Raw genomic sequence first — 27,353 nt, 5'->3', positions numbered from 1 at the left:
TCATCCCTGCCGTGCTGGGTTTCTTTCTGCTTACCTGAGTTGGACTTGTTCCCTTGGTTGGGGGCACAAAGAAACCATCTTCAGCCCCACCAGCTGCCCCAGGGGATATATCCTAGGGGAAAAACAAAAATTGAGTATTGAGTAATTTTTTTTTTTTTTTTTTGAGACAGGGTCACACTCTGTCACCTAGACTGGAGTACAGAGGCATGATCTCGGCACACTGCAACCTCTGCCTCCCATGCTCAAGCAATCCTCCAACCTCAGCCTCCCGAGTAGCTGGGAACGCAGGCATGAGTCACCACACCTGGCTAATTTTTGTATTTTTTTGTACAGATGGGGTTTTGCCATGTTGCCCAGGCTGGTCTCCAACTCCTGAGTTCAAGTGATCTGCCTGGCTCAGCCTCCCAAAATGCTAGCATTACAGGCGTGAGCCACTGTGCCCAGCCAAATTGAGTAATTTTTTAAGCCATTCAAGCACTTTCTTCTGTTGAATCTAGAACACAACCATTTACATTGTTCCCTGCCCCCACTGAGGAAGAGGGGTGATAGTTGTGGGAGAAGGCTGCCAAAATAGGAGCCACCTCACCAGTGACAAAATGACATATCAAAAACTCCAATTCAGATGAAACAGCTTGCTACCTTCTCATAAGCTGCTGCTGGCAGAACGCTGATTACCTCATTCTTCTTTCTTTCAAATGGGAGTTAAGCATCAAATTAGAGATAAGTCCTACATCCTCTCCTCTTTGAGCATATCAGGAGAGATGGAAGTGACAAGGCCACTAATGTTGACTCTCTCATTCTTCCTGCTTCTTTTACTTTTTAAAATAGAGACAGGGTCTTGCTATGTTGCCCAGGCTGGTCTTGAACTCCTGGGCTCAAGCAATTGTCCTGCCTTAGCCTCCCAAAGTGCTGGGATTACAGGCATAAGTCACCGTGCCCAGCCATCTTCCTTCTTTGAAATGGGAGATAAGCATCAGACTAGAAGGAGGGTCTAGTCCCCTTCCCAGAAGGGCTGACCTTAGGATAGTGGTAGGGGATAGGATAGGAGAACTTAGGATAGTGGTAGGGGACAATAAGGCCTCTGGCTTCCACAGGGAGATATGGAGAGAACCTTCTAAGAGTACGAATTCCACATACCAGCTCAGGAGGGAGCTCCAGATCTTCTTCTACATCCCAGCCACCTCCTTCTTCCTGTCCCTTGCCAAGAGCATCATCCCCCAAACCTTCTGTAGCCTCCACAAACCCATCTGTAAGGAAAATTCAAGCTCAAAGCAGATTTGGGCAGTGGCATAATCTTAGCCAAAGGAAGTAAAATCAATCCTAGTTCGTTTCATGGCCTGGAAGTCTGCAGAGCTAGCTACCTACAACCCAGTCCCAATCCAAGGTGTCCATCGCCCCAGAACAGTCTTAAAACAGCACTTTTACCTTCATCCAACTGCAGCTCTGCATCCTCTCCCCAGCCCTCTGTACCAACGGTGTCAATGTCAATGTCAGCAGCCAGTGCTCCTCCCTTCCCTACAGAGGGAAGGAACAGAACGGAACTGGTTATAGTCCAGCAAGTCTGAGATACGGCCTTTTCTGTAGGCAGGTTAAATCCTTTCAAAAACAGGTGCCAAGCTTCTGCCTACTTACTATTTATTTTTGTGTATTATTTATTTTTGTGGTATATATGTTATGCTAACTTGCAGTAGCTTTCACAGAGGGAGGGAATAGAAGACAGATGGAAGGAACTGGCCTTCCTGCTACCAAAAACTGGCTCTTAAATAATTTGTACTTACCAGCCTTTGGCTACCAACTCTTGAATTTCTTCCTGAGCGCTTTGCTAAGCTACCACCACTGCAATGTGTACAGGGCATCAGGCATAGGGTAGATAGAGGAGGTGGAGGAAAGAGTGGGGTTCGGCACAAAATGCTCAAGAGTCTGTTGACACATGCTCTTACTCATGTGAATGAACTAGGAGACCCAGAAAACAGGAGGAGGTTAAGGGTGGAAGTGGTGGAGGGTGATAGCACACATCTGCCTATACCCACATACCGGAATTACAGGTAGTTGAATTAGTACCTTTAAGATTGTATGTCATGAATGATAAAATACTGAACAAAGAACATGACTACATATATAGTAAAACCTAAGAAAATACACCAAAATATTAACCGAAGTTACTGATGGTAGTAGAGGGATCCCTTTTCTTCTCCCTATTTTCCAAATTTTCTTTAATGACCTGAAAATGCTATTTTAAGTTTTTAAGACTGCACCATAAATGACTGGCATTTCAATATTCCATTAGGCTTCATGCAGAAAAAAAGGACAGATTAAACTAAATGCTAATGGTATTCTCTAGGACAGTTCTTCACAAAACAAACAACAAAAGTGCCATGGGAGAAATAGGAACTTACCTTTGCTGGCAATGGTGCCTTCAAAAAATCCTTTGGATACAGTCAATAAAGGCCAATTGGTATCCAAGGGCATGATAGGTGCAGGTGGCTGGAGCAGCTTGGCATTAGGGTCAATGTCTGGGATCTGAATAGTAGAAGAAAAGAGACTAAAAACAAATAGCACTTGGAAGTCACGTAAGGAAAGTTATGGAGCCGCCTTTGATCTCATTTGTTTCTCTGCCTCTCCTGGTAACCAGGTGGGAGAGTGACATTCATAATTTTAAATTGTTCTAAGATCTTAGAATTCATCCTGTAATAAGAGACAATCGTGTAAATAAAGACTCACAGTCTCCTTCTCTGGGTCGAATGTCTCCTTTAGGCTCTCAGCTTCTTCATCTAAGCCATGGGTAGCAGCTGTGAGATAGGCCAGGGATTCTGTAGAGAAAACAGACTTTGTGGTATAGGTACATTTCCAAATGCATGTTGCTGTGGTAAGCAACCTCTGAAATGGCCCCCCAGTGATCCCTGACTCCTGGTATTCAAGTTGTGGCAAAATACCCACCTCTTAAGCGTGGGCTGGACCTACTAAATAGCTTCTAATGGATGGAACACGGCAGATGTGATGGGATGTTACTTCCTAGATCTGGTTACAAAGATTGTGGCTTCTATCTTGGGGTGCCCTCTTTTGCTCACTTGCTGTAAGGGAAACTAGCTACCACGTTACAAACTCTTATGGAGAGGTCAACACGAAAAGAAACTGATGTTTCTTAGACAACAGGGACCAAGGACATGGGGGCTGCCAATGGCCATTGAGTGAGTGCAGAAGTAGATTCTCTCCCTGGTGAGTCTTCAGATATCTGCAGTTCTGGCCAACACTTTGACTGTAGCCTCATGAGAGATCCTAAGCTGGAGACACCTAGCTAAGCCATGCCACAGATTGTGAAATAATAAATGTTTGTGGTTTTAAACTACTAAATTTGGGGATAATCTGTTACACAGAAATAGAGAACTAATATAGCTGCTTATCTTTGAGACCTATCTATCAGTGCTGAGAACCTTGGATATCCCTGACTCCTCTCTGTTACATCTCAAATCTAGTTACTGCAATAAGTCATGTTTCTACCTTCAAAATATATCCTGAATCTGACCATTGCTCACCCCTCCACTATTAGCACCTTGGTCCAAACCTCATCTTTCACCTTGCTTGTTACCTAATGTATCTCAAATGCTAATATAATGCTTGGTATATAGTGGGTTCTCAAAAAATATCCCTTGACTATATACATGAATAAATAAGTGAAACCTCCAAACTGAAAATAAAGAATAAAATTCTAATGGCATCCAACCAAGTGCATTTACTAGGGCGTCCGCTCAAGACCTTTTAAAACCTCCTATCTCCCCCATGAATAACTATTCTCCTAAGGGTGTTTGACTGGACTGAATTTTCTGGCTGCACCTCCCTTTGGCTTTGAAGAAAATCTTCTAAGCACAGTAGAAGCATGTTGTCTCTCCTAAAAAAAATGCACAATAAAGAGAAATCCCTCACCACTATACACGGATTAACTCAACAAAAACAGAAAAATACTTCCTCAGATCCTAAAAAAGCTGGCAAGTCCCGGATACTTACTCTGTCCACAGTTCTTCAGGATCCGCACACGCTCTGACACATCACCCAGGTATAGGGCATTCTGATAATGGCCACTCATGTCCTTTCTGATCTCAGCTGTACCAAGTAAGTAAGAGACACCAAGTTAGGTCTTTTAAGTTATCTTTCTCCTTTATTCACCTTCCTCCTTCCCCCAAGAACCCCTCTTCCCATCCTTAGTTTGAGGGCCTCACCAATCTTCATCATCTTGCGAAGTTTTTCTAAGTTGCCAGTGATAAGATACAGGAAGGAAAGTTTGTCAAAGTTTTTGGTACGCTGATAGCACATTTCCACAATCTGGTGGTTCCCCTGCAGCAGGGCCACTTCTCCCAGCTTTTCCCAGCAGTTCTTGTCATCCAATGCTTTGGCTGCTTCCAGAGCAATCTAAAGAATCCCCAGGGTTGTGTTAACAAGTTGAAGGACAACGTGACTCAAAACCAAGGACTCTGCAAAGCATCTGCGTCTATATAAATTTCCCAAAGAACTTCCTATACTTTCAATTACTCCTAGCTTTTAGTCTAATTCCATTGAAAATCGGCTGGGTGTGGTGGCTCACATATGTAATCCCAGCACTATGGGAGGCCAGGGCAGGCGGATCCCGAGGTCAAGAGCTCGAGACCATCCTGGCCAACATGGTGAAACCCTGTCTCTACTAAAAATACAAAAAAAATTAGCTGGGAATCGTGGTGTGCACCTGTAGTCCCAGCTACTCGGGAAGCTGAGGCAGGAGAATCGCTTGGACCCGGGAGGCGGAGGTTGCAGTGAGCCGAGATCATGCCATTGCACTCCAGCCTGGGCAACAAGAGCGAGACTCCGCCTCAAAAAAAAGAAAAAGAAAATCCAGTGAACACATAGGACTCCTTTGGATACAGAGATGGAAATAATCACATCACATTATCCTTTTCCTCCTCAGAAATTTACTTTTACAACAAAACCACCTAGCAGTTGCTGATTCCATAGAGCCAGTTCTTGCTTAGCTACGTTACTTCCTACCTGCCAGGTTTGAAGATCCACAGGGGCTTTAGCAAAGACAGAAGAAATACTACTAGGAAGAAGTTCAGAACTGGAAAATGTTTTCCTAAGCCCTTTTCGCCTTAGAAAACAATGCCTATACATTCTAGGCCCCAACGCTTAGTAGGTACTCTTTCATCTAAGTAGCCAGTCAGCAAGATCAAATGTCAAGGAAATAATAAGATTTTCAAATTCCATGCCATCTTGCTTTTATCCTAGAAGTTACTGAATTCACACTAATTGAGGTTGACAAAAATAGAAATGCTGTGGCAGAAGCAGAGGCAGGTAAAAGTAGAGATGGGCAAATAGCAACAGGAAGATAGCTCAATGTAACAACTAAAAAAATCCCAAATTTCATTATTCTGGCTAAAGAAGCAAGCCGAGAATAATGCCCTCCCAATGGCAGTCTAACCCTCTCACCTCTGAGACAATATGGGGCTGATGACCATATTCCTCTCACCTCAATGTTTCCACACTCCAGTGCCAGACTAAAGCGAGTTTTCTCATCCTTGACAAAATGCAGTGCCACTTCAGGATAGCCCTTCTTCTGGAGATAAGCAATAATAGACTGGCCAACTAGTTTGGCATTCCTCACCATGTGCAGTACCTAGACATTTGGGGTGGGGTTGGGCAAGAAGTAGACATCACTTACAGGAAAAGAAAAAAAAAGAGTGCTGCCTCTCTTAATACTCTAGTTTGCATCCTCACTTCATACCTCATCATATTTTCTGTTGATCAGGGCCAGCTTGAATTTGAACTCAGTGGGATCAATGGTGAGTACCCGGGGACGACACTCCCTGTCTAGGCAGTATACATTGTTGCCTTTCACCCGTGTGACATAGATGGGTAAATCCAGAGTTCGAATGATCCCGTGGTCCCTAAGAACAGACGGTAGAGGGCACAACTTTCAGTAAGTCAGAGGGAAAATCCACCCTGTGAAGAAATGGAACAAACCTAGGAAACGGTCTTTTGTCAAGTGCCATTTGAACAATGATATAGATGGGAAGTGATTCAAAAAAGAGCAGAACTAAATGCCAAATTTATCGTATTCTTTCTACGATGGGGTAGATGGCATGATCTTTATATGCTATTATCCTAGAAGATGAGTAACAGACGTGGCTATAGGAATCAAGACCTAAAAGTTAAATCTTAAGTTCTGATATATAATCAGTAGGTGATTATGGACAGGTAACTCCTTTATAATCTATAACTGAAAGTAGAAGAGAGGTAGATGTGAAGAGTTCTGACAAAGAAATAATAAAAAACAAAGTATTTTGAACTGAATAATAATAAATAGATTGCAAATTGAAGTTTGTCAATATAGCTAATGCAACACTTGACAGATAATTTACAGACTGCATTAGAAGAAATACTAAAAATTATTGGGTTCTACATGCATATATTAGGAGAAACTAAAAATTAACAAGCACTCATCTTAAAAAATTTACTGTTCTTTTTAAACCAAAGAAAGTACTTAGAAGAAAATAATGAAGCCAATAGTAGAAATTAAATAAAAAACAAAAATACAGTAGAGAAGTTCAATGAAGGCAAAACTTGAATAAAATTGATAAGCCTCTCATGAGGGTAATTCAGAGAAAAGAAAACAATAGGGATGAAAAAGGGGATATCACTACAGATCTTGCAGAATAAAGATGTAACTTTTTAAGAGAATCAAACTGGCCAGGTACAGTGGCTCACATCTGTAATCCCAGCACTTTGGGAGGCCGAGGCGGGTAGATCACATGAGGCCAGGAGTTCAAGACCAGCCTGGCCAACATGGTGAAACCCTGTCTCTACTAAAAATACAAAAATTAGCCAGGCGTGGTGGTGCATGTCTGTAATCCCAGCTACTCGGAAGGCTGAGGCAGGAGAGTCACTTGAACCCGGGAGACGGAGGTTGCAGTGAGCCGAGGTCGCACCACTGCACTCCAGCCTGGGTAACAGAGTGAGACTCCGACTCAAAATAAATAAATAGAAGGATCAAACTCCTAAAAAATAAAATTTGCCAAAGTTGAATCAAAAATAAATAGAAAACACCTATAGTCCTATAATAGCTAAATAAACTGAATCAGATTTTTAAAATCCTCCCATAGAGAAAGTCCTATGTCCATATGACTTCAAGGGCAAATTCTAACCAATATTCAAGGAAGAATTAATTCCAGTCGTATGCAAACTCATTGAGGGAACAGAAAAAGATACATTATTTTGCTTTATGAAATTCATACAACCTTGATACTAAAACCTAACAAGGACAGTAAGAAAAGGGAAAATTACAGGTAATCTCACTTATAAATATGTGAAAACATAAGCAAAATATTAGCAACCTAAAGCTAGCAATATTTGAAAAGGGTAAAAATATCAAGACCAAGTTAGGTTTACATCAGGAATATAATGTTGATTTAACATTTATAAAAAATCAGCTGGGCACAGTGGCTTATGCCTGTAATCCCAGCACTTTGGGAGGCTGAGGCAGGCGGATCACCTGAGGTCAGGAGTTCAAGACCAACCTGACCAACATGGCAAAACCTCATCTCTATTAAAAATTCAAAATTAGCCAGGCATAATGGCTCACGCCTATAATCCCAGCTCCTTGGGAGACTGATGCACAAGAATTGCTTGAACCTGGGAGGTGGAGGTTGCAGTGATCTGAGATCATGCCACTGTACTCCAGCCTGGAGTGAGATTCTGTCTCAAAAAAAAAATAAAAAATAAAAAATAAAAAAAATAAATTTAATTCACTACATTAATCAATGAAAGGAGAAAAATTGTATGACTACCCCAGTGCAGGCTGAGCATCCCAAACAGGAAATCTGAAATGCTCAAAAATCCAAAACTGAGCACTGAAATGACAATCAAAGGAAACGTTCATTGGAGCAGTTTGGATTTCAGATTTTTGGATGTGGGATGTTCAATCAGTAACACAAATATTCCAAAATCAGAAAAAAAATCAGAAATATAAAATAATTCTGGTTTCAAGCATGTCAAGTAAGGGATACTCAACCTGTATATGCAGAAAAGTTATTTAATAAAATTCAACATTTGGGCCGGGCATGGTGGCTCATGCCTATAATCTCAGCACTCTGGGAGGCCACGGCAGGCCGACTGCTTGAGCCCAGGAGTTCAAGACCAGCCTGAGCAACATGGTGAAACCCCATCACTACAAAAAAAACAAAAATGAGCTGGGCATGGTGGCATATTCCTGTAGTCCCAGCTACTTAGGAGGCTGAGCTGGGAGGATAACTTGAGCCCAGGAGGCAGAGGTTGCAGTGAGCCAAGATTGTGCCACTATACAACGGGCAACAGAGTGAGACTCTCTGCCAAAAATAAATAGTTAAATTACATTAAATTAATAAATAGATATAAATAAATAAATTCAACATTCATTCAAGATAAAAAAAAAACTCTTAGCAAAAAGAAATAGCAAAATTCCTTCATAGAAAAGGGATATACATTTAAAAAATCTACTGTAAGCTCACATAATTCTAACACACTGAAAGTTCACCCTTTAAGTTAGGAATCAGACAAGAATGTTTGCTGTCATCATGTTAATTCCACATTGCTGGAGATCCTAGTCAGTGCAGTAAGCAAGAAAAATACAGTAATATAAGTACTTGAAAGAGAAACTAAATTGTCATTACCCACAGATACTATGATTATTTGTAAAGGAAATAGAAATAAATCCTAGAATTGATAACAGTCTAGCAAGATTCCTTAAAATCAATTTTAAATTGATTTTATTGTATTTAAATTGAATTAACTGTATTTCTAAATATCAACAAAATTAGAAAATTAGAGATGGGGTTTCACCATGTTAGCCAGGATGGTCTCGATCTCCTGACCTTGTGATCCACCCGCCTCAGCCTCCCAAAGTGCTGGGATTACAGGCGTGAGCGACCGTGCCGGGCCTGGAATTTCACAAGTTACTTTAAAAACTTATATGAAGGGCTGGGCATGGTGGCTAACGCCTGCAATCCCAGCACTTTGGGAAGCCGATGCGGGAGGATGGCTTGAGGTCAGGAGTTTGAGACCAGCCTGGCCGATATGGTGAAACCCCATCTCTACTCAAAATACAAGTATTAGCTGGGTGTGGTGGCACGTGCCTGTAATACCAGCTACTCAGGAGGCTGAGGCAGGAGAATCACTTGAACCTGGGAAGCAGAGGTTGCAGTGAGCCAAGATTACGCCACTGTACTCCAGCCTGGGCAACAGAGCGAGACTCCATCTCAAAACAGCAACAACAACAAAACTTACGTGAAAAGGCAAAATTTACTTGAAAATACCCTAACAACTTTTAAAAAATAAACAAAATAGGATCAAAGGAAAAGTTGTACCAGATGTGAAGATTTATCATAAAGCTACATTATTTAAGACAGTGTGGAATTAGAGCAGAGACAGACAAACAGACCACAGATCCTTGCACTTTTGAAAACATGATTTATGTATGACAAAGACGAGACTGCAGAACAATAGAGAAAGAGTGGTCTTTTCAATAATGCTGCTGGGCAATTGAGTGTCCTTATTGAAAAAGTGGGATTGAGCTTTCTATACCTCACACCATACATAACAATCAATGTCAGGTAGACTATAGACCTAGATATAAAAAGCAAAGTTACAATGTTTTTACAAAAGAATATAGAAGAATGGCTTTATGATTTGGGAGTCAATAAATATTTTTAAAATAGGATGAAACCTAATATCCATAAAAGATAAAGATTCATAAACTCAACTACATTGAAATTAAGACTGTTCATTAAAGGATACCATAAAGAAAATCAGAAGACATGCTACAAAAGAGGAGATACTGATATTTGCAACATGTAGCTCTGACAAAGGACTGACATGCAAAAAAGAAAGATAATATAAGATAGATTAAAGATTTGAATAGAATTCACATAAGAGGAAATCCTACTGGATGGTCAGATGAAAAGGTGCTCAATCTCATTAGGAAACAGAGAACAGCAAAACAAAATTACAAGGAGATACCATTACGCATCCATCAGATGGACAAAAATAAGTCTCACCAAACTTGTCAAGAAGACAAGAAAGGAAATTTTTTGTTCTTTTTTTCTGAGATGGAGTTTCGCTCTTGTTGCCCAGGCTGGAATGCAATGGTACGACCATGGCTCACCGCAGCCTTTGCCTCCTGGGTTCAAGTGATTCTCCTGCCTCAGCCTCCGGAGTAGCTGGGATTACAGGCACCTACCACCACACCCAGCTAATTTTTTTTTATTTTTAGGAGAGACAGGGTTTCTCCATGTTGCTCAGGCTGGTCTTGAACTCCTGACCTCCAGTGATCTGCCTGCCTCAGCCTCCCAAAGTGCTGGGATTACAGACGTGAGCCACCACGCCCAGCCCAAAAGGAAATTTTTATACCAAGCTGGTGGGCATGCAAATTGGTACAATCACTTTGAAAAGCAGTTTCACAGCTGGGCGCAGTGGCTCACGCCTGTAATCCCAGCACTTTGGGAGGCCAAGGTGGGCAGATCACAAGGTCAAGAGTTCAAAACCAGCCTGGCCAACATGGTGAAACCCCGTCTCTACTAAAAATACAAAAATTAGCTGGGTGTGGTGGTGTGTGCCTGTAATCCCAGCTACTCGGGAGGTTGAGGCAGGAGAATCACTTGAACCCAGGAGGCGGAGGTTGCAGTGAGCCAAGGTCACACCACTGCACTCCAGCCTGGGCCAGACTCCGTTTCAGAAAAAAAAGAAAAGCAGTTTCACATTGCCTAATAAATGTGAAGATATGCACACTCCATGGCCTAGCAATTCTATTCTGGGGATACACTCTAGAGAAATGTATGTACATGTACCCCAGAAAACAGGTAAAAAAGAATGTTTAAGAGCATTGTTCATACAAGCCAAAAACTAGAATTCACTCAAATATTCCTTAAAAGAGTAGAATTGACAAACTGTGGTATAATCATATAATTACACAAAAATGAAAATAAATACATTGGAGCTACAAGATGGATGAATCTTACAAACAAAATATTGGGCAAAATATGAAATAATATATTCAGTATGATTTCATTTATATGAAGGCAAAACCAGGCAAAACTAAATCATATTAAGAAACAGGGCAGTAAAATTACAAAGAAAAGCAAGGAAGAAATTACTGTAAAAACTAGAATGTTACTTTTGGTGGAAACAGGGAGGGTTGTGACCACATGGCAAAGGGCTTCTGGGGTGCCAGAACTGTTCTGTTTTTTGACTTGGGTGGTAGTTATGCTGATGTTCACTACATAACTTATTTGTTATTCTATTTTTTTATGTAATTGTCTATATTTGTTTTCGATTTCTCAATTTTAAAAAAGTTGAAAAAAGAATGTTCTGATGCCCCTTGCACATATATGCTAGGTAAGGCTTTTCCATGAAGAAAATTCATGGAGGACTTCAGTTACATCTCAAGACAGGACAGTGATTTCAGGAAGCTGCCTTCTCCCATTCTGTATCCCAGATAATTAACTTACCCAGTGGTGACAGCATATTTGATGTGGTTGCTTGTGGTATAGATAAATACCCCACTCTCATCCCAGGCCCCACTCTTGACGCGGATGTTCTCATGAATGTTACATAAAGCATCCAGTTTGCGGTTACAGATCACAATGGCTGTAAGAGGCAAAGGGGATGAGTGTTCTGTTGGATAGGGTAAGTGCCGTAGACTGGCAGGGATGGGGGTGGGAAGGAATGGTTTCTAAATCAGGGTGGATATAATGAAGACTCACCGTGTTTGGCTAGTAGTGCTACATGTGACATGTCTGCTGACCAGATAACGTATTTCACTTTAGAAATCTTCACAGATGCCAGAGTCCTGAGATAGACAGAGATGTGCAAACACGAATGAATCTATTTCCCTTGTCTCAGGCTTTGATCTACGTCAACTGCACCCTCTAATTAATGTAAACCCCAATTTCTTAATGTAATACTAATTACATAAAATACTTAATGTAATTCCTACATAGTAGCTCAGTGACTTAAACATTTTGGCTCACATTGTGCACTTACCCTTCCTCAACCCCCTCTCCTTCATTTCCTTGTATTATTAGGGAATCTGTGTATGTCTGTTTTCACCACTGGACTGTAAGCTCCTTTAAATGTAGGAACTATGTCTCTGTCTCTCTCTCATTCTAAGCTCTGAGAACACACTTTGTTCAGGTAAGTACTGTAAAAACAGATAAATAACCAAGAATCTCAGTGTAATGCTAGTGTGGACGTGCAGAATGGAGAGTGACCACAGAAGGGAAAAGTTACTACAAAGAGTCTTGGAGCACAAGAAGTGGCCAAGCCACAAGACAAACTCACTTGGGGAAAAAAGGTTCCCACTAAAGATGTCCACTCTCCCCAACTACATGGCTGTCTGCTTAGGGGCACCTGATATGTTACCGCTTCTGCTGTACGTCAAAGAGTGTGATAGAGTCCGCATCTCGAAGCAGGAGATTGCCTGTGCCAGCATAGAAGATCTCATCACAGTTGGGCACCTGTACCTTTTTGGTGATCTCATTCTTCAGATTCTTGATCAGAAGCTGCAATAAGTATTAAAGATGGGGTTAAGAGAAGAAGTGTGTATAGATGATGATGACAACTGATGATGTCCCTCAGCAATTGTTCCTTAGCTTCAATTAACTATTTTTTGTCCTGTCCATGTCAATTACCACTGCAGACAGACCACGCCAACCAAGATCTTCTCTAAGGGCCTTAATACATATTTTTTCTCCTCCAACTAAGACATCCTGAGAAGTCCCAACTAAAGTGTGAATTTCTCAATGAATGAGAGAGAGAAAACACTGTTTCTGGGGCTTAAATTTTGTTAAATATTTTCTTCAGAGTGCTTTATCTTGTGCTGGACCTATTACATTTCAAGTAACAATGGAGGCAGCAGAAGGAGGGAAATCTTATCCAGCCCACGCATTTCAGATTTGATGCGTTTTGGGCTCCTGTAGTCAAGAGTGACTTTAGCTGGTTCTTAAACCCAGAGCCACAGCGATCATCAACCCAATCAAATCAGTTTTAATGCCATTCCCCCAAGAGGGCTTAGTGTAGGGCTAGAGACAGAGGTACAGCCAATACATGAGAATCATGGCTGCCCGGGGGAGAACAGAAAAAACAATGGTCTTTATTTTGCAATACACAGGCCACTGCCACCACACTCCCCAAATTAGTTTCTACTTTTAGTCTTAACTCACCGAATGCATCCGATCTAGGACAGCAAACCGATTTCGAGCGACCCAAACAGCTGTCAGGCCTGAGGATCGTTTCCCTTCAGGCGCTGAGAAGAACAAAACCAAAGGGTGGGAGCATGTGGTGAGTCACTGGCAGGTGACATAGTCGGGTGCCATGGAGCTGCCAGTCTTGCTGGATGCCATCTTGGCTTTGCCAGTTGAGCTACTTCCTAACTAATTCAGCCATAACCTGGGGCTATTACTGAGTGACTTTTCCCCACCAGTCCCCTCCAAACACCAACCACCACCCCTGCCAAGGCTCTTTTCTCTAGGCCAAGTGGTTGCATTTCAGCCAACATCATGTACTGGCAGAAGGGCCGCCCATCTTGGGAGACAGCACACTCCATCAAGCTAACGAGCAGGGCCTCCCTGGCCAAGCTGCGGCAAAGCAAGCCTGTGTCATAGGACCCCCTCCCCAGGATGCAGCTGCTCTGCTGCTTTTAACATGCAAATGCAGACTTCCTAGTAGGGCAGGGTGGGGCAGAGCACTCCCAACTAAATCTTGACAGGAGAGCTTGGTGCTGGGTGGTATTTAGAACCAAGCTGTTGCTCTGTAAATGTCAACTGACCATTCTTATCACCCTGAAGAGAGTTACAAAATGTTCCTCAGTTCAGTGGCTTATTAGAATTTTGAAACGGACACTCCATTCTCTGGGAAACTTGTAGAAGGATAAACATAAGGGTGCATCAAAATACTCTTTTACCTATTAGACCAGCAGAAAACTGGAGAGAACATGCTGGCCAGTCTTGCCCCTGGCATCTGGAGTGGCAGGCAATTTATGAAACTAATTATTATCAAAACCAACACTCCCATTTTCCAGGGGCCAGGAGTCTGCATTATTCAAGCCCATCTCTGTTGCCCACCATTGGGCTGCTCCTTTATTATTATCTCCCTCAAAAAATGAAGTACAGAAAATAAAAGTGGTAATAAAACAAAACAAAATATTTTAAATTCTATTAATTGTAAACACAGATGGGGAAAAAAAAAAGCAAAAAGCTGAGTTGGGAGGTACCAAACCATAAGATTTAGTCAGAAATGGCTTAACTGACTAATTTATAAGGGAGACTTTGACTCATGGATACCAAATAAATATCTTTTCTTTCTCTCACTATGAACACATTTAAAAGAGAGGAGATTGATTAGCAACAATAATAACCCAGTGGTACCCACAAAAGAAACAGAGATAGAAAATTATTTCTCAGAAATCCGTTGATGGGGTCTAAAATATCATTAAAGTATGCCAGTAAGAGTGGGCATCTGCAGAATAAATCTCTGACCTGGTACTAGCCATAAACCCGCTGGAGGAAGTGCACCGAAAGGACCATAGGCAATAGTCAAATCCATTCTGAGAATGTTTTGTCAGCAAGTTATAATCACAAGGACATCAACAAGGGATGGTGGTGATGGAAGAGGTAGGCAGGAGTCTCAGCTGGATCCTGGGATCCCAGATGGGGTGTGGGGCTGTTAGCAGCCTCATCTTTTTGACATGCAAAAGGAAGCAAATCGGATCTGGATGTGGATGGGACAGTATAAATCCCTAGTCCCAGGATGAGGCATTATAAGATTGGAACCACATTTTTAAATAAATAAAACTACCAGGGTGAAAGTCATATCAACTGATAATAAACTAGGATAACATGCTGTGCTGAAAGAGAAAATGGAGAGTTTCTAATAACCAAATTATAAAATATATATATCTAGCTGGGGTAATAAAATGGAGGAGGAACATGAATATTTCACACCATGGTCGCCTCTGATGCAATTGTCAGCAGCACCTGCCAACAGACATGAGTGACGTGGCCATGGCTTGGGGATGGAATGCGAAAAACTTGAAGAGGAGTTATGATGCGGGTGAGGAGAGCTGGAAGCAGAGTGGGGTAGACAAAAAGAACACTTACCATCAGGATTCTGGGAGTCAGCATCTTTAGGGATGGTGTACAGGTCATAGGTACTATTCTCTAAATTGCTAGCTCTCTGTAGAAGAAAAGGGGAAATTAAAATGTTAGTGAGAAGCACCCAAGATACCAGTTTTCCAGTTTACTCTGACAGAGAAAACAGTTCCATTGCACAGACACCAATCTGAAACCATACTTTTCTTACCCTTTACCCAGAGGGCATTTGACTGTTTCTACATCTATGAATTATAGGGCTCTTTGCCAAACACCTCAGCACTGATGTCACTTTATTTTCTTTATCCTCCAAAGATGCAGATATTATCTGAATGAAAGTAAGAAATGCTCTCTACTCCACAAATTAACAGACTAGGACCCTGATATTCTGGTACCCCACCCTGAGGACTCATCAACTGAGTACTCAACTGCTGGAAAGGAAAAAAAAAGACATCAAAGAAAAGACACTATAGGAATGCAAATGTTTATTGGAAAAAGAAGAAAAGAAAAAACACTCAAGAAAACTGTCAGAGTACGGGACTGCTAGATATTAAAGAAGAACAGATTAGACAATATAGTTATATGAGGAAAGACATATAACTTCATTCCTTTTAACTTGGCCACCAGGGCACTAAAATTAGAATGTCATTTCTTTTTTTTTTTTGCAAATTCTGTTGCAAGAAACAGGAGTCACTGATGACTCTGAAGCCAACCCCACTGACACGAACTCCCTCTCAAAATAATAGTTCTTCTATTTTCACCCAAAGGAAGAGATCAAGGTAAACATTTTCTTTCCATAGGATATATATATATAGTCTAAACATTCTCTCAAATTATTTCTAGTGATCTGGGTCATTCATCCTGATGCTCCATTAAGTTCAGCTTTATGAAAGATACGCAGTTCACAAATGCTCAATATGTTTATGACAACTGAAACCTACCTGATTTGAGTCTCTGAGTGATCACTGTGTCAGCTCTCACAAAATGACCATTAAATAGTTTCTAAGAAGCCATTAAAGATTCCCTAAGGGCATAAGAAACAGACCTATGGAAAATGAGGAGAACCTAGGAGGGCTCCACAGGTTACTTACCGTACAAAGCAGGACTGCATTTTCTGCTGGATTGTATGACATATTGAATACTGGAAACTTGGAACCACTAGAGATATATATAGAAAAACGAGAAAACAGGGAAGAGGCATAAGAATAGAAGGAAGAAAGGAATCACCCCCACACTTCCTACTTATCCAATCTTTACACTATATACTCATCACTTTTATAATCAGGAATAAAATGAGTAAATATTGTATTCTCTTCCTTTAAGGCTTGACAACTTCCCTAGCTCAGTTTTGAACAAACAGTTTTAAAAAGTAAGCCATAACAGAAGTCAAATTATTCAACAGAAGGTAGGTAGGGTTAGCACTAACTGTAGTGAGTGGGACTGGTCCTGCTTGGATACAAATTCCTACACGTAATTGCAGTGGACACCACACAGTAACATAATGTGATTTGTCTCTGGCTGGTTTCTCCTGTCCCTTGGAGTGTTCACATAAACCCATTTTTTTATTGTAATGATGCTAAAGGGTGGTTATCAAAACCTCATGCCAAAGTTTGCCACCATGAATGTTTCAGCATGCTGATGCAGCTGGCTTTTCAAAAGGACAGTTCCTTTTGCCAGGCATCCCAGAGGTTATCGTATCTTCAGAATTAAGAGTTTCCAGGGACATATATTCTGGTTCAGAGTTGTGCGCTTTTTGCTGGAAAGCAAGGGAGAGTTAAAGAAAAGAAATGACAAATAAAGGCAAAAAGTTCTGTTACCAGTTTGGGTCATTCTCTATCAAGAAACTTCCTCTGGCTTGCAAGAGACCCAGCAAATTGTGGCAGAATGATTTTCCATCCACACGGTCACTAGCATTCTCAAGAAGGGAACTATCATTCTACTCATGACCACTTCCTTGCCTCCCTCACTCATTGGGTTTAAACTGAGCGGGCTCATCTAATGCGGATTCCATCTGTGACAGAGTACGAGATCCAAAATGTCATTTAAAAGAAGAGTCTTGGTCGGGTGCGGTGGCTCACGCCTGCAATCCCAGAACTTTGGGAGTCCGAGGTAGGTGGATCACAAGGTCAGGAGTTCGAGGCCAGACTGACCAACACAGTGAAACCCTGTCTCTACTAAAAATACAAAATTAGCCAGGTGTGGTGGCGCACGCCTGTAATCCCAGCTACTTGGGAGGCTGAGGCAGGAGAATTGCTTGAACCCAGGAGGTGGAGGTTGCAGTGAGCCGAGGTCGCATCACTGCGCTCCAGCTTGGGTGACAGAGTGAGACTCCGTTAAAAAAAAAAAAAAATTAAAAATAAATAAATAGGTTGGGTGCGGTGGCTCACGCCTGTAATCCCAGCACTTTGCGAGGCCGAGCCAGGCAGATCATGAGGTCAGGAGATTGAGACCATCCTGGCTAACATGGTGAAACCCTGTCGCTACTAAAAAATACAAAAAATTAGCCAGGCATGGTGGCGGGCGCCTGTAGTCCCAGCTACTTGGGAGGCTGAGGCAGGAGAATGGTGTGAACCAGGGAGGCGGAGCTTGCAGTGAGCCGAGATCGTGCCACTGCACTCCAGCCTGGGCGACAGAGCGAGACTCCGTTTCAAAAAAAAAGAAAGAAAGAAAGAAAGAAAGTCTTGTTTGTGGGAGTTGTATCAAGGTGACAGATGAGAGGGTTTGGAGGAAAGAAACAAGTCCGATTTACCTCCGCAACTGCATCACAGCTACATCTTTGGAGCTGTTGAAATCCAGCTGTCGTAAGAATCGGTCCTTGACATAGTGTAGCATATTGCCATGAACAGCATAGGCTGGCCGTTCCCGTTCCAGCTTAAACACAATCATACCACCATCATGGCCTGGGGGACAGGGAGAAGAGGAGAAAGAATTAAGCTGTAGGCAAGAAAAAAACCTGGAAATTGGAGATACATAAGGATGAAGATTATATCTGTATGCTATTAATAAAAGACACAACACCTGAATGCATCCCTTATTTGCCTAAATTCTCACAATTCTTGGAATCTTTATTTAAATAATTTTCTGCGAATCCTTTCCTAGTACTATTCACACTGCCACACTTAGTGACACTATCCACACTGCCCTTTTCTGTGTTCCCCTAATGCTTTGTACAAACCTCCATTACAGTACTTATCATCCTGCACTGTAATCATTTAGGTCTATCACCCACATTATAACATGAATTCCCTGAAGGCAGAAATTATAATTTCCATCCTTCCTCAGTCTCTAGCATATAAAAAGAGTATAAAAAGTATTTACTGAAAAAATGAATGTTAGTTTAAAAACCCTTTATGATTCTGTTTTTTAAAATGTTTTGCTCTTTCCCTACTAGCACCATCATCCCTTAGAAAACCCTTCCACTCTTGTTCTCCTACTGTCTGCTCTCCAAATATAAACCAGATCATGTCACTTTCCTGCCCAAAACCTTCCAATGGCTTTCCATTTATTCAGAATAAAATCTTAAGTTCTAACCATGGCATAGAAGGCAATACACAATCTGGCCAGACCTCACCTATTACTTAGTCCCTTACTCACTGTACTCCAACTGGCCTCTTTGGTGTTCCTTAGCACGTGATGGTGACATGCTAAGCACCTCTCACAACACAGTCTCTGCATTTGCTGTTCCCATTGCCTCATACCCTTTCACTTTTCTAAACCACCCAATATAAAGCAGCAGTCCCCATACTCATCCATCTCTATCTGCCTTACCTTTAATTTTTCTTCCAAGCATTTTTCACCACACATCATTTTATGTACATATGAAGTGGAGGAAAAAAAAGGAGAAAAGCTTCAACTAAGTGGCTCTGAGAGTCCTTCTTCTTCTTGTCATCCTACTATACATTTACTAGAGACAAAACTAATAATCCCTTTCAAGACTTATAAACTTTGAATTAAGCAAAGAAAAAAGAGAGAAAATGGTCCTTTACCTGCTGCAAAGAGGTTAAGGTTAGGGTGAGCAGCTAGGACCCAGAAACGATCATGGTCTCTGCGGAAAGTCTGAACCCCAGTCCTGGAAAAGGTACACAAAAAGAAAAACATTAATTTCCTAGGAATCCTCAGCCCATCCTACACAAGAATATTAAATGGTAAGCCAGCAAGCTAATTAAAATGTAAATCAAGGAGAGTAAACTGCATATCCTAAGTAACAGTAGTCGTGATAAATTCTACCAAGGAACAAAAAGAGGAGACTTCAAAACTGACCATATTATTATGATATATAGATCTCCCCTTTTCAGCATAATTTTATGGCTTTCATTCTGCATTTCTTTTTTTTTTTGAGACGGAGTCTCGCTCTGTTGCCCAGGCTGGAGTGCAGTGGCACGATCTCGGCTCACTGCAAGCTCTGCCTCCCAGGTTCACGCCATTCTCCTGCCTCAGCCTCCTGAGTTGCTGGGACTACAGGTGCCTGCCACCACGCCCGGCTAATTTTTTGCATTTTTAGTAGAAACGGGGTTTCATCGTGTTAGCCAGGATGGTCTTGATCTCCTGACCTCGTGATCCACCCGCCTCGGCCTCCCAAGTGCTGGGATTACAGGCATGAGCCACCGCGCCCGGCCTCATTCCACATTTCTTACTTCTCTAGCTACAGAACTGGGGAAAGGGGGAAGAAGAAAACATGTTTAAATTTAGAGGCAAAAAATAATACACACGGAGATTTCTACTTGATGGAAAACTTATAAACATTGACTGATCTCTAGGTCTCTTCAAATTTTCATAATATATGATTTGATTTGTCTACATGCTGAAGATGATGACAGACATAAAGAAGTATTCCAATCTAATTTTAAAAGAGAGAGTAAGAGAAAGTTCACACAACACTGATGACTACCTTACCGCTTAGACATATCCCAGACTCGAATACTCTTGTCCTCAGAATTGCTGAGGATCAACTCTTGGCGAGGGTGGAAGACGGCACAAGATACATTGTTGTAATGGCCCCGGCAGGTATCAACCTCCCATGCCTTTGATTCTGAAGGACAAAAAGAATCAGGTCATCACAATTCCCTACTACTATAACTTTAGGATTTGGAGATATGACATCCTCTTAATCAAGAACTAAGTACTATTACAGAATGCTAAATTGCCAACTTCTTTCTAATATGGCAATCTTCTTCACTTAAGTCTCTTAATCTTTACATGTCTTGGTTCTTTCATTCTGACCCTTTTATTGATTATAAAACCTCTTCTCTTGGCCAGACATGGTGGCTCACACCTGCAGTCCCAGAACTTTGGGAGGCTAAGGTAGGGGGATCACTTGAGCCTAGGAGTTCGAGATCAGCCTGGGCAACATTGCAAAAAACCCCATCTCTACAAAAAATACAAAAATTAGCTGGGTGTTGTGGTGCATGTTTGTAGTCCCAGCTACTCAGGAGGCTGAGGGGGAGGATCGCCCAAGCACAGAAGGTCAAGACGGCAGAGAGCCGTAAATGCGCCACTGAACTCCAGGCTGGGCAACAGAGCAAGACCCTGTCTCAAAAAACAAACACCTCTTTTTCATCATTCTCCATCCCTTTATCCTGTTTTATCTGTCCTGATAACAACTGTCCTAGTTGCCCTTACAATTTTTGTTATTTTTTCTTTTTTTCAGGGACCTGCCACTTCAGGAGTTGCCATTTTATAACAAATATGAGCTCCTTAAGACAGGGGTCTTATCTGTTTTAGTCACCACTGTATCTCCAGAGCCTTAAACAAAGTCTAGCACAAAGGAGGTACTCAATAAATATTTGTCAAATGAATGGATGAATTCTATGTTCATACTCCTCAAAATAAGGGTACCACCCCAGGAAAAAAGGGAAAGAAGGAATACTTTCAGTTCCAAAACAGTGGTAGAGAAGCAAGCTGGCTTCACTCCCCTCCACAGAAAACCCAAAACAAATATACAGTGCTGAGATTTTCATCAGCAACAACCCAGAGCTCAAATATGACAATAGGACAGTTCCTGGGGCCACAGAGAGATGAAAAAACTCTGAGCAGATGGTAAGAGCATCTGATTTCCACATCTGCAATGCCCCTCCCCCAACTCATGGTTTCTACACTGGAAAAAGTGAGACTGAGGTGGTCAACTACCTTCCCCATCTTCCTGGGTGCCCTGGCAGGAGACCTAACCTTGACTTAACCCATGGGAGGCATTACAACTGCCTGAAAGGGGAAATATCCCTGAGGACAGGCAGAGAGAAAGGGGGGAGGCAGGACTATCACACCCAGCCCCAGAAACTCTGCTCTGTTACTTGGCCAAAGGAGACGCCAAATCAGAGTGGCTGCTCAGCAGCACTGCGTTGCAGGAAGTATGTTCCACAGGTCTCTCCATACACGAATCTCTAGCCAGCCTTGACACACAGCTGGGATAATCCCTTTGGGACCTCCTCATTCAGGACAGACAATGCTCTGGTCATTTACTAAAGCCAAGGTGAACCTGGGCTTAAGGTGTCACCTAAAGCCAAAGAGGAGGAAGTGACCTAGCAGTAAAGATTTGCTAAGCAAATATATCCAATAAAAACCAAAGCAAGCCAAACAGAGAAAATTGGAATAAGTAACTCATCTTTCAATACAAAGACATAGGTATATACCCAAAATAAACAATAGCAAACAGGGAACCATAACCTCCCCACAAGGACAAAGCAAAAATACAATGACTGACCCTAAAATGACAGCAATTTGTGATCTCTGACCAAGAATTCAAACTGGTAGTTTAAAGGAAACACTGTTATCTCCAAGAGATGGCTGGAAAACAATTAAGAAATTTACCAGAGAAGTTTAACAAAGAGATTGAAACAATGAAAATAAATCAAACAGAAATCTTGAAACAGAAACACATTTGCTGAAACGAAGAGCTCATTAGAGACTCTGAATAGCAGACTGGACCAAGTGGAGGAAAAAAATCAGTGAGCTCGAAGACTGGCTATTTGAAAAATACACAGTCAGACTGGGCGTGGTGGCTCACACCTGTAATCCCAGCACTTTGAGAGGCCGAGGTGGGTGGATCACAAGGTCAGGAGTTCGAGACCAGCCTGGCCAACATACTGAAACCCTGTTTCTACTAAAAATACCAAAATTAGCCAGGCATGGTGGTAGATGCCTGTAATACCAGCTACTTGGGAGGCTGAGGCAGGAGAATCACTTGAACCCGGGAGGTGGAGGTTGCAGTGAGCTGAGATTGTACCACTGCACTCCAGCCTGGGTGACAGAGCAAGACCCTGTCTTGAAAACAAAAGAAGTCAGAGGAAAAAATAAAAAGAATGAAAAGGAACAAAGACCACCTACAAGACCACAAGATACAGAAAATTGCCTCAAAAGACCAAATTTAAGAACGATTGGCTGGCGTGGTGGCTCACGCCTGTAATCACAGCACTTTGGGAGGCTGAGGTGGGTGGATCATCTAAGGTCAGCAGTTTGCAACCAGCCTAACCAACATGGAGAAACCCCATCTCTACTAAAAATACAAAATTAGCCGGGTGTGGTGGTACATGCCTATAATCCCAGCTACTTGGGAGGCTGAGGCAGGAGAATCACTTGAACTCGGGAGGCGGAGGTCGTGGTGAGCTGAGATCACACCATTGCACTCCAGCCTGGCCAACAAGAGCGAAACTCTGTCTCAAAAAAAAAAAAAAAAAAAAAGAATGATTGGTTTTCAAGAGGGAGCTAAGCAAGAGCAAGGGTAGAAAGCTTATTCGAGGAAATAATCACAGAAAATTTTCCAAAACTTGAGGAAGAAAGAAATATCCAGGTACAGGAAGGCCTGAGAACATCAAACAGGTCCAACCCAAATAAGACTACCCTAAGGCATATAAAAGTCAAACTCTCAAAAGTCAAGGACAAAGAAAGTATCCTAAAATACACAAGAGAAAAGAAGCAAAGAACACATAAAGGAGCTCCAATTTGTCTGGCAATAGATGTTTCAATGCAAACCTTATACAGGCCAAGAGAGAGAGGAATGACATTTTCCAAGCGCTCAAAGAAAAAAAATCTGACATCTAAGAATACTGTACCCAGCAAGATTATTTTATTTTCCAAATATGAAGGAGAGATAGTCTTTCCCATACAAACAAAAGGTGAGAATTTACCACCACCAGATCCATCTTACAGTAAGTGTTAAAAGTAGTTCTTCGATCTGAAAGAAAAAAACACTAATGTGGTAGCGGAAGTTACTGCAGGGGCGGTGTTGTGCTGTGGGGAAGGAAGAAGGATTTGTAAACCCTGAAGCGAGGTTCTGCTTACCCGAGGCCGCTGCTGTGCGGAGACCCCCGGGTGAAGCCACTGTCATCATGTCTGACCAGGAGGCAAAACCTTCAACTGAGGACTTGGGGGATAAGAAGGAAGTGGAATATATTAAACTCAAAGTCATTGGACAGGATAGCAGTGAGATTCACTTCAAAGTGAAAATGACAACACATCTCAAGAAACTCAAAGAATCATACTGTCAAAGACAGGGTGTTCCAATGAATTCACTCAGGATTCTCTTTGAGGGTCAGAGAATTGCTGATAATCATACTCCAAAAGAACTGGGAATGGAGGAAGAAGATGTGATTGAAGTTTATCAGGAACAAACGGGGGGTCATTCAACAGTTTAGATATTCTTTTTATTTTTTTTCTTTTCCCTCAATCCTTTCTCATTTTTAAAAATAGTTCTTTTGTAATGTGGTGTTCAAAACAGAATTGAAAACTGGCACCCCATCTCTTTGAAACATTTGGTAATTTGAATTCTAGTACTCATTATTCATTATTGTTTGTGTTCATTGTGCTGATTTTTGGTGATCAAGCCTCAGTCCCCTTCATATTACCCTCTCCTTTTTAAAAATTACGTGTGCACAGAGAGCCCACCTTTTTCAGGACATTGAATTTTCAGGCTTGTGGTGATAAATAAGATCGACCAATGCAAGTGTTCATAATGACTTTCCAATTGGCCCTGATGTTCTAGCATGTGATTACTTTACTCCTGGACTGTGACTTTCACTGGGAGATGGAAGTTTTTCAGAGAACTGAACTGTGGAAAAATGACCTTTCCTTAACTTGAAGCTACTTTTAAAATTTGAGGGTCTGGACCAAAAGAAGAGGAATATCAGGTTGAAGTCAAGATGATAGATAAGGTGAGAGTAATGACTAACTCCAAAGATGGCTTCACTGAAGAAAAGGCATTTTAAGATTTTTTAAAAATCTTGTCAGAAGATCCCAGAAAAGTTCTAATTTTCATTAGCAATTAATAAAGCTATACATGCAGAAATGAATACAACAGAACACTGCTCTTTTTGATTTTATTTGTACTTTTTGGCCTGGGATATGGGTTTTAAATGGACATTGTCTGTACCAGCTTCATTAAAATAAACAATATTTGTAAAAAAAAAAAAAAACACTAATGTGCAAAAATAAAATTTTTCAAGATATAAAACCCAAGATGTAAAATTAAGTTCATAGACAAACCCAGAATACTATATTACTATAATGGTGGTACGCATCCACTTATAACTTTACTATGAAGCCCAAAAGACAAATCTATCAAAAGCAATAATAGCTATAGCAACATGTTAAAGAGATAGTCAAAAAGGCAGGAACAGAAATGGAGTTAAATGTATAATTTCTGAGTGTGTTTTTGCCTTTGTTTTTGGTCTTGTGTTTGTGATATAAGATAAGCTGTCATCTCTTTAAAATACCTTACTCTATCTATAAGACTTTTTTTGTGTGAATCTCACGGTAATTACAGCACAAAAACTATTAATATATACTCACTAAAAATAAAAAGCATTAAATTAAAACATATTACCAAAGAAAATCACTTAACCACAAAAGAAGGCAGTAAGAAAAGGAAGAGAGAAGCCTCAAAAAAAAAACAGAAAACAAGCAAAAAACAGCAGTAATAAGTCCTTGCTTATCAATAATATCACTGAATGTAAATGCTCTCAATTCTTCAATTAAAAGGCACAGAGTGGCTAAACCGATAAAGAGAGAAGACCTGACTATATGCTGCCCTCAAGAAACCCATTTACCTATACAGACACACACAGACTGAAAACGAAGGGGTGGGAGATATTCCATGAAACTGGAAACCAGAAAAGAGCAGGCGTAGCTATACTTATATCAGATAAAACAGACTACCAAACCTAAGATTGTAAAAAGAGACAAAGAAGGTCACTATATAATGATAAAGGGGTCAATTCAGCAAGAGGAAATAACAATTATAAATATCTGTGCACCCAACACCAAAGCTCCCAAGTATATAAAGCAAACACTAATAGATCCAAAAGGAGAGATAGACTACAATATGATAATAGTAGCACAGCTAATACCCCACTCTCAAAAACAGACAGATCATCCATACAGTAAATTAACAAAGAAACAGTGGAGTTAAACTACACACTAGATCTAATAGGCCTAATTGCAATTTACAGAACATTTCACCCAACGGCTACAGAATATTCTTTTCATCAGCACATGGAACACTCTCCAGAATACACTATACTTTAGGCCACAAAACAAGCTTGAAAAAATTGTAAAAAATAGAAATTATATTAAGTATCTTTTTTGAACACAATAGAACTAGAAATCAATAACAAGAGGAACCTCAGAAAATACAAACACATATAAGTTAAACAACATGTTCCTGAAAGACTAATGGATCAATGAAGAAATTAAGAAGGAAATTTAAAAATTGCTTGAAACGAATGAAAATGGCAATACAATGTAACAAAATTTATGGGATATGACAAAAGCAGTACTAAGAATGAAGTTTATAACATAAACACCTACGTCAAAAAAAAAAAAAAGGAAAGACTCCAAATGAACGATCTAATGATGTACCTCAAGGACCTAGAAAATAAAAAACAAGCCAAACCCCAAATTAGTAAAAGAAAAGAAACAATAAAGATCAGAGCAGAAATAAAATTGAGACTAAAAAAAATAGACTATCAATGAAACGAAACACTTGCTTTTTGAAAAGATAATATCAACAAACTGTTAGCTAGACCAACTAAGGAAAAAGGAGAGAAGATCCAAATAAATAAAATCAGAAATAAGAAAGGAAACATAACAACTGAGACCTCAGAAATACAAAGAATCATTAGAGACTATTACAAGAATGACATGCCAACATACTAGAAAACTCACGAGAAATGGATATATTCCTAGACACATACAACCTACAAAGACTGAACCATGAGGCCAGGGATGGTGGCCCATGCCTGTAATCCCAGCACTTTGGGAGGTGGAGACAGGTGGATCACTTGAGGTCAGGAGTTCAAGACCAGCCTGGCCAACATGGCAAAACCCTGTCTCTACTAAAAACATAAAAATTAGCTGGGTATGGTGGCACAGCCTGTAGTCCCAGCTACTTGGGAGGCTGAGGCAGGAGAATTGTTTGAACCCAGGAGATGGAGGCTGCAGTGAGCTGAGATTGCCCTGCTGCACTCCAGCCTAGGCAACACAGCAAGACTCCAACTCAAAAAAAAAAAAAAAAAAAAAAAAAAAGATTGAACCATGATAAAACAGAAAAACTTCTAAAAACCAGTGCCTAGATCAAAGCTTTAATAAAAATTCTCCCATCAAAGAAAAGCCCAGGACCTGACTGCTTTACTGCTGAATTCTACCAAACATTTAAAGAATTAATGCCAATCCTATTCAAACTCTTAAAAAAAAAAAAAAGGAAGAGGAGGGAATATTTTCAAACAAATTCTACGAGGCCAGCATTACTCTGATAACAAAACCAGACAAGGACACCACAAAAAGAGAAAATTACAGGCCAATATCACTGATGAACATAGATGCAAAAATCCTCAACAAAATATTAGCAAACCAAATTCAATAGTATACTGATAAGATCATTTACTAAGATCAAGTGGGATTCATTTCAGGGATGCAAGAATGGTTCAATATACATCAATAAACATGATATATCACATTAACAAAATCAAAAACGAAAACCATATGATAGTTAAATAGACGCTGAAAAAACAGTGGATAAAATTCAACATCCCTTTATAACAAAAGTTATTATCAATATAGGTAGAGAAAGAGCATACCTCAAAATAATAAAGGCCATATATGATAAACTTACAACTTAATGGGAAAAAATTGAAGGCCTTTTCTCTACAGACCAGAAGGCAAGGATGCCCACTTTTACCACTTTTATTCAACAAAACACTAGAAGTCCTGGCCAGGTCAAGTAGG

General features: G+C 40.8%; 2 protein-coding genes across 3 annotated transcripts in view; one reads left to right on the top strand and one right to left on the bottom strand.

The window, feature by feature from the left end:
• The window catches only part of COPA (COPI coat complex subunit alpha), a 53,445-nt gene that overhangs the window by 4,046 nt on the left and 22,046 nt on the right, over positions 1-27,353 (bottom strand). For both annotated transcript variants that reach the window (XM_054451055.2, XM_063649860.1), the window contains 18 exons: positions 20,034-20,169; positions 19,127-19,209; positions 17,890-18,040; positions 16,232-16,298; positions 15,150-15,225; positions 13,215-13,297; positions 12,415-12,554; positions 11,757-11,842; positions 11,502-11,640; positions 5,747-5,909; positions 5,492-5,638; positions 4,215-4,404; positions 4,003-4,098; positions 2,722-2,810; positions 2,397-2,520; positions 1,426-1,515; positions 1,138-1,247; positions 35-112 (listed from right to left, as the gene is read on the bottom strand). In XM_054451055.2, the coding sequence (XP_054307030.1) occupies positions 35-112; positions 1,138-1,247; positions 1,426-1,515; positions 2,397-2,520; positions 2,722-2,810; positions 4,003-4,098; positions 4,215-4,404; positions 5,492-5,638; positions 5,747-5,909; positions 11,502-11,640; positions 11,757-11,842; positions 12,415-12,554; positions 13,215-13,297; positions 15,150-15,225; positions 16,232-16,298; positions 17,890-18,040; positions 19,127-19,209; positions 20,034-20,169 (2,048 nt within the window). The remainder of the gene's footprint in view (positions 1-34; positions 113-1,137; positions 1,248-1,425; positions 1,516-2,396; positions 2,521-2,721; positions 2,811-4,002; positions 4,099-4,214; positions 4,405-5,491; positions 5,639-5,746; positions 5,910-11,501; positions 11,641-11,756; positions 11,843-12,414; positions 12,555-13,214; positions 13,298-15,149; positions 15,226-16,231; positions 16,299-17,889; positions 18,041-19,126; positions 19,210-20,033; positions 20,170-27,353) is intronic.
• LOC129014088 (small ubiquitin-related modifier 1) lies at positions 20,768-25,042 on the top strand. The gene is made up of 2 exons (XM_054451087.2): positions 20,768-23,767; positions 24,217-25,042. The coding sequence occupies exon 1, from the start codon at positions 23,462-23,464 to the stop codon at positions 23,765-23,767; it is 306 nt and encodes a 101-aa protein (XP_054307062.1). The 5' UTR covers positions 20,768-23,461; the 3' UTR covers positions 24,217-25,042.

This window comes from Pongo pygmaeus, chromosome 1, assembly GCF_028885625.2.
Source record: "Pongo pygmaeus isolate AG05252 chromosome 1, NHGRI_mPonPyg2-v2.0_pri, whole genome shotgun sequence".
NCBI lineage: Eukaryota > Metazoa > Chordata > Mammalia > Primates > Hominidae > Pongo > Pongo pygmaeus.
This window is presented reverse-complemented; position numbering and strand designations above follow the sequence as displayed.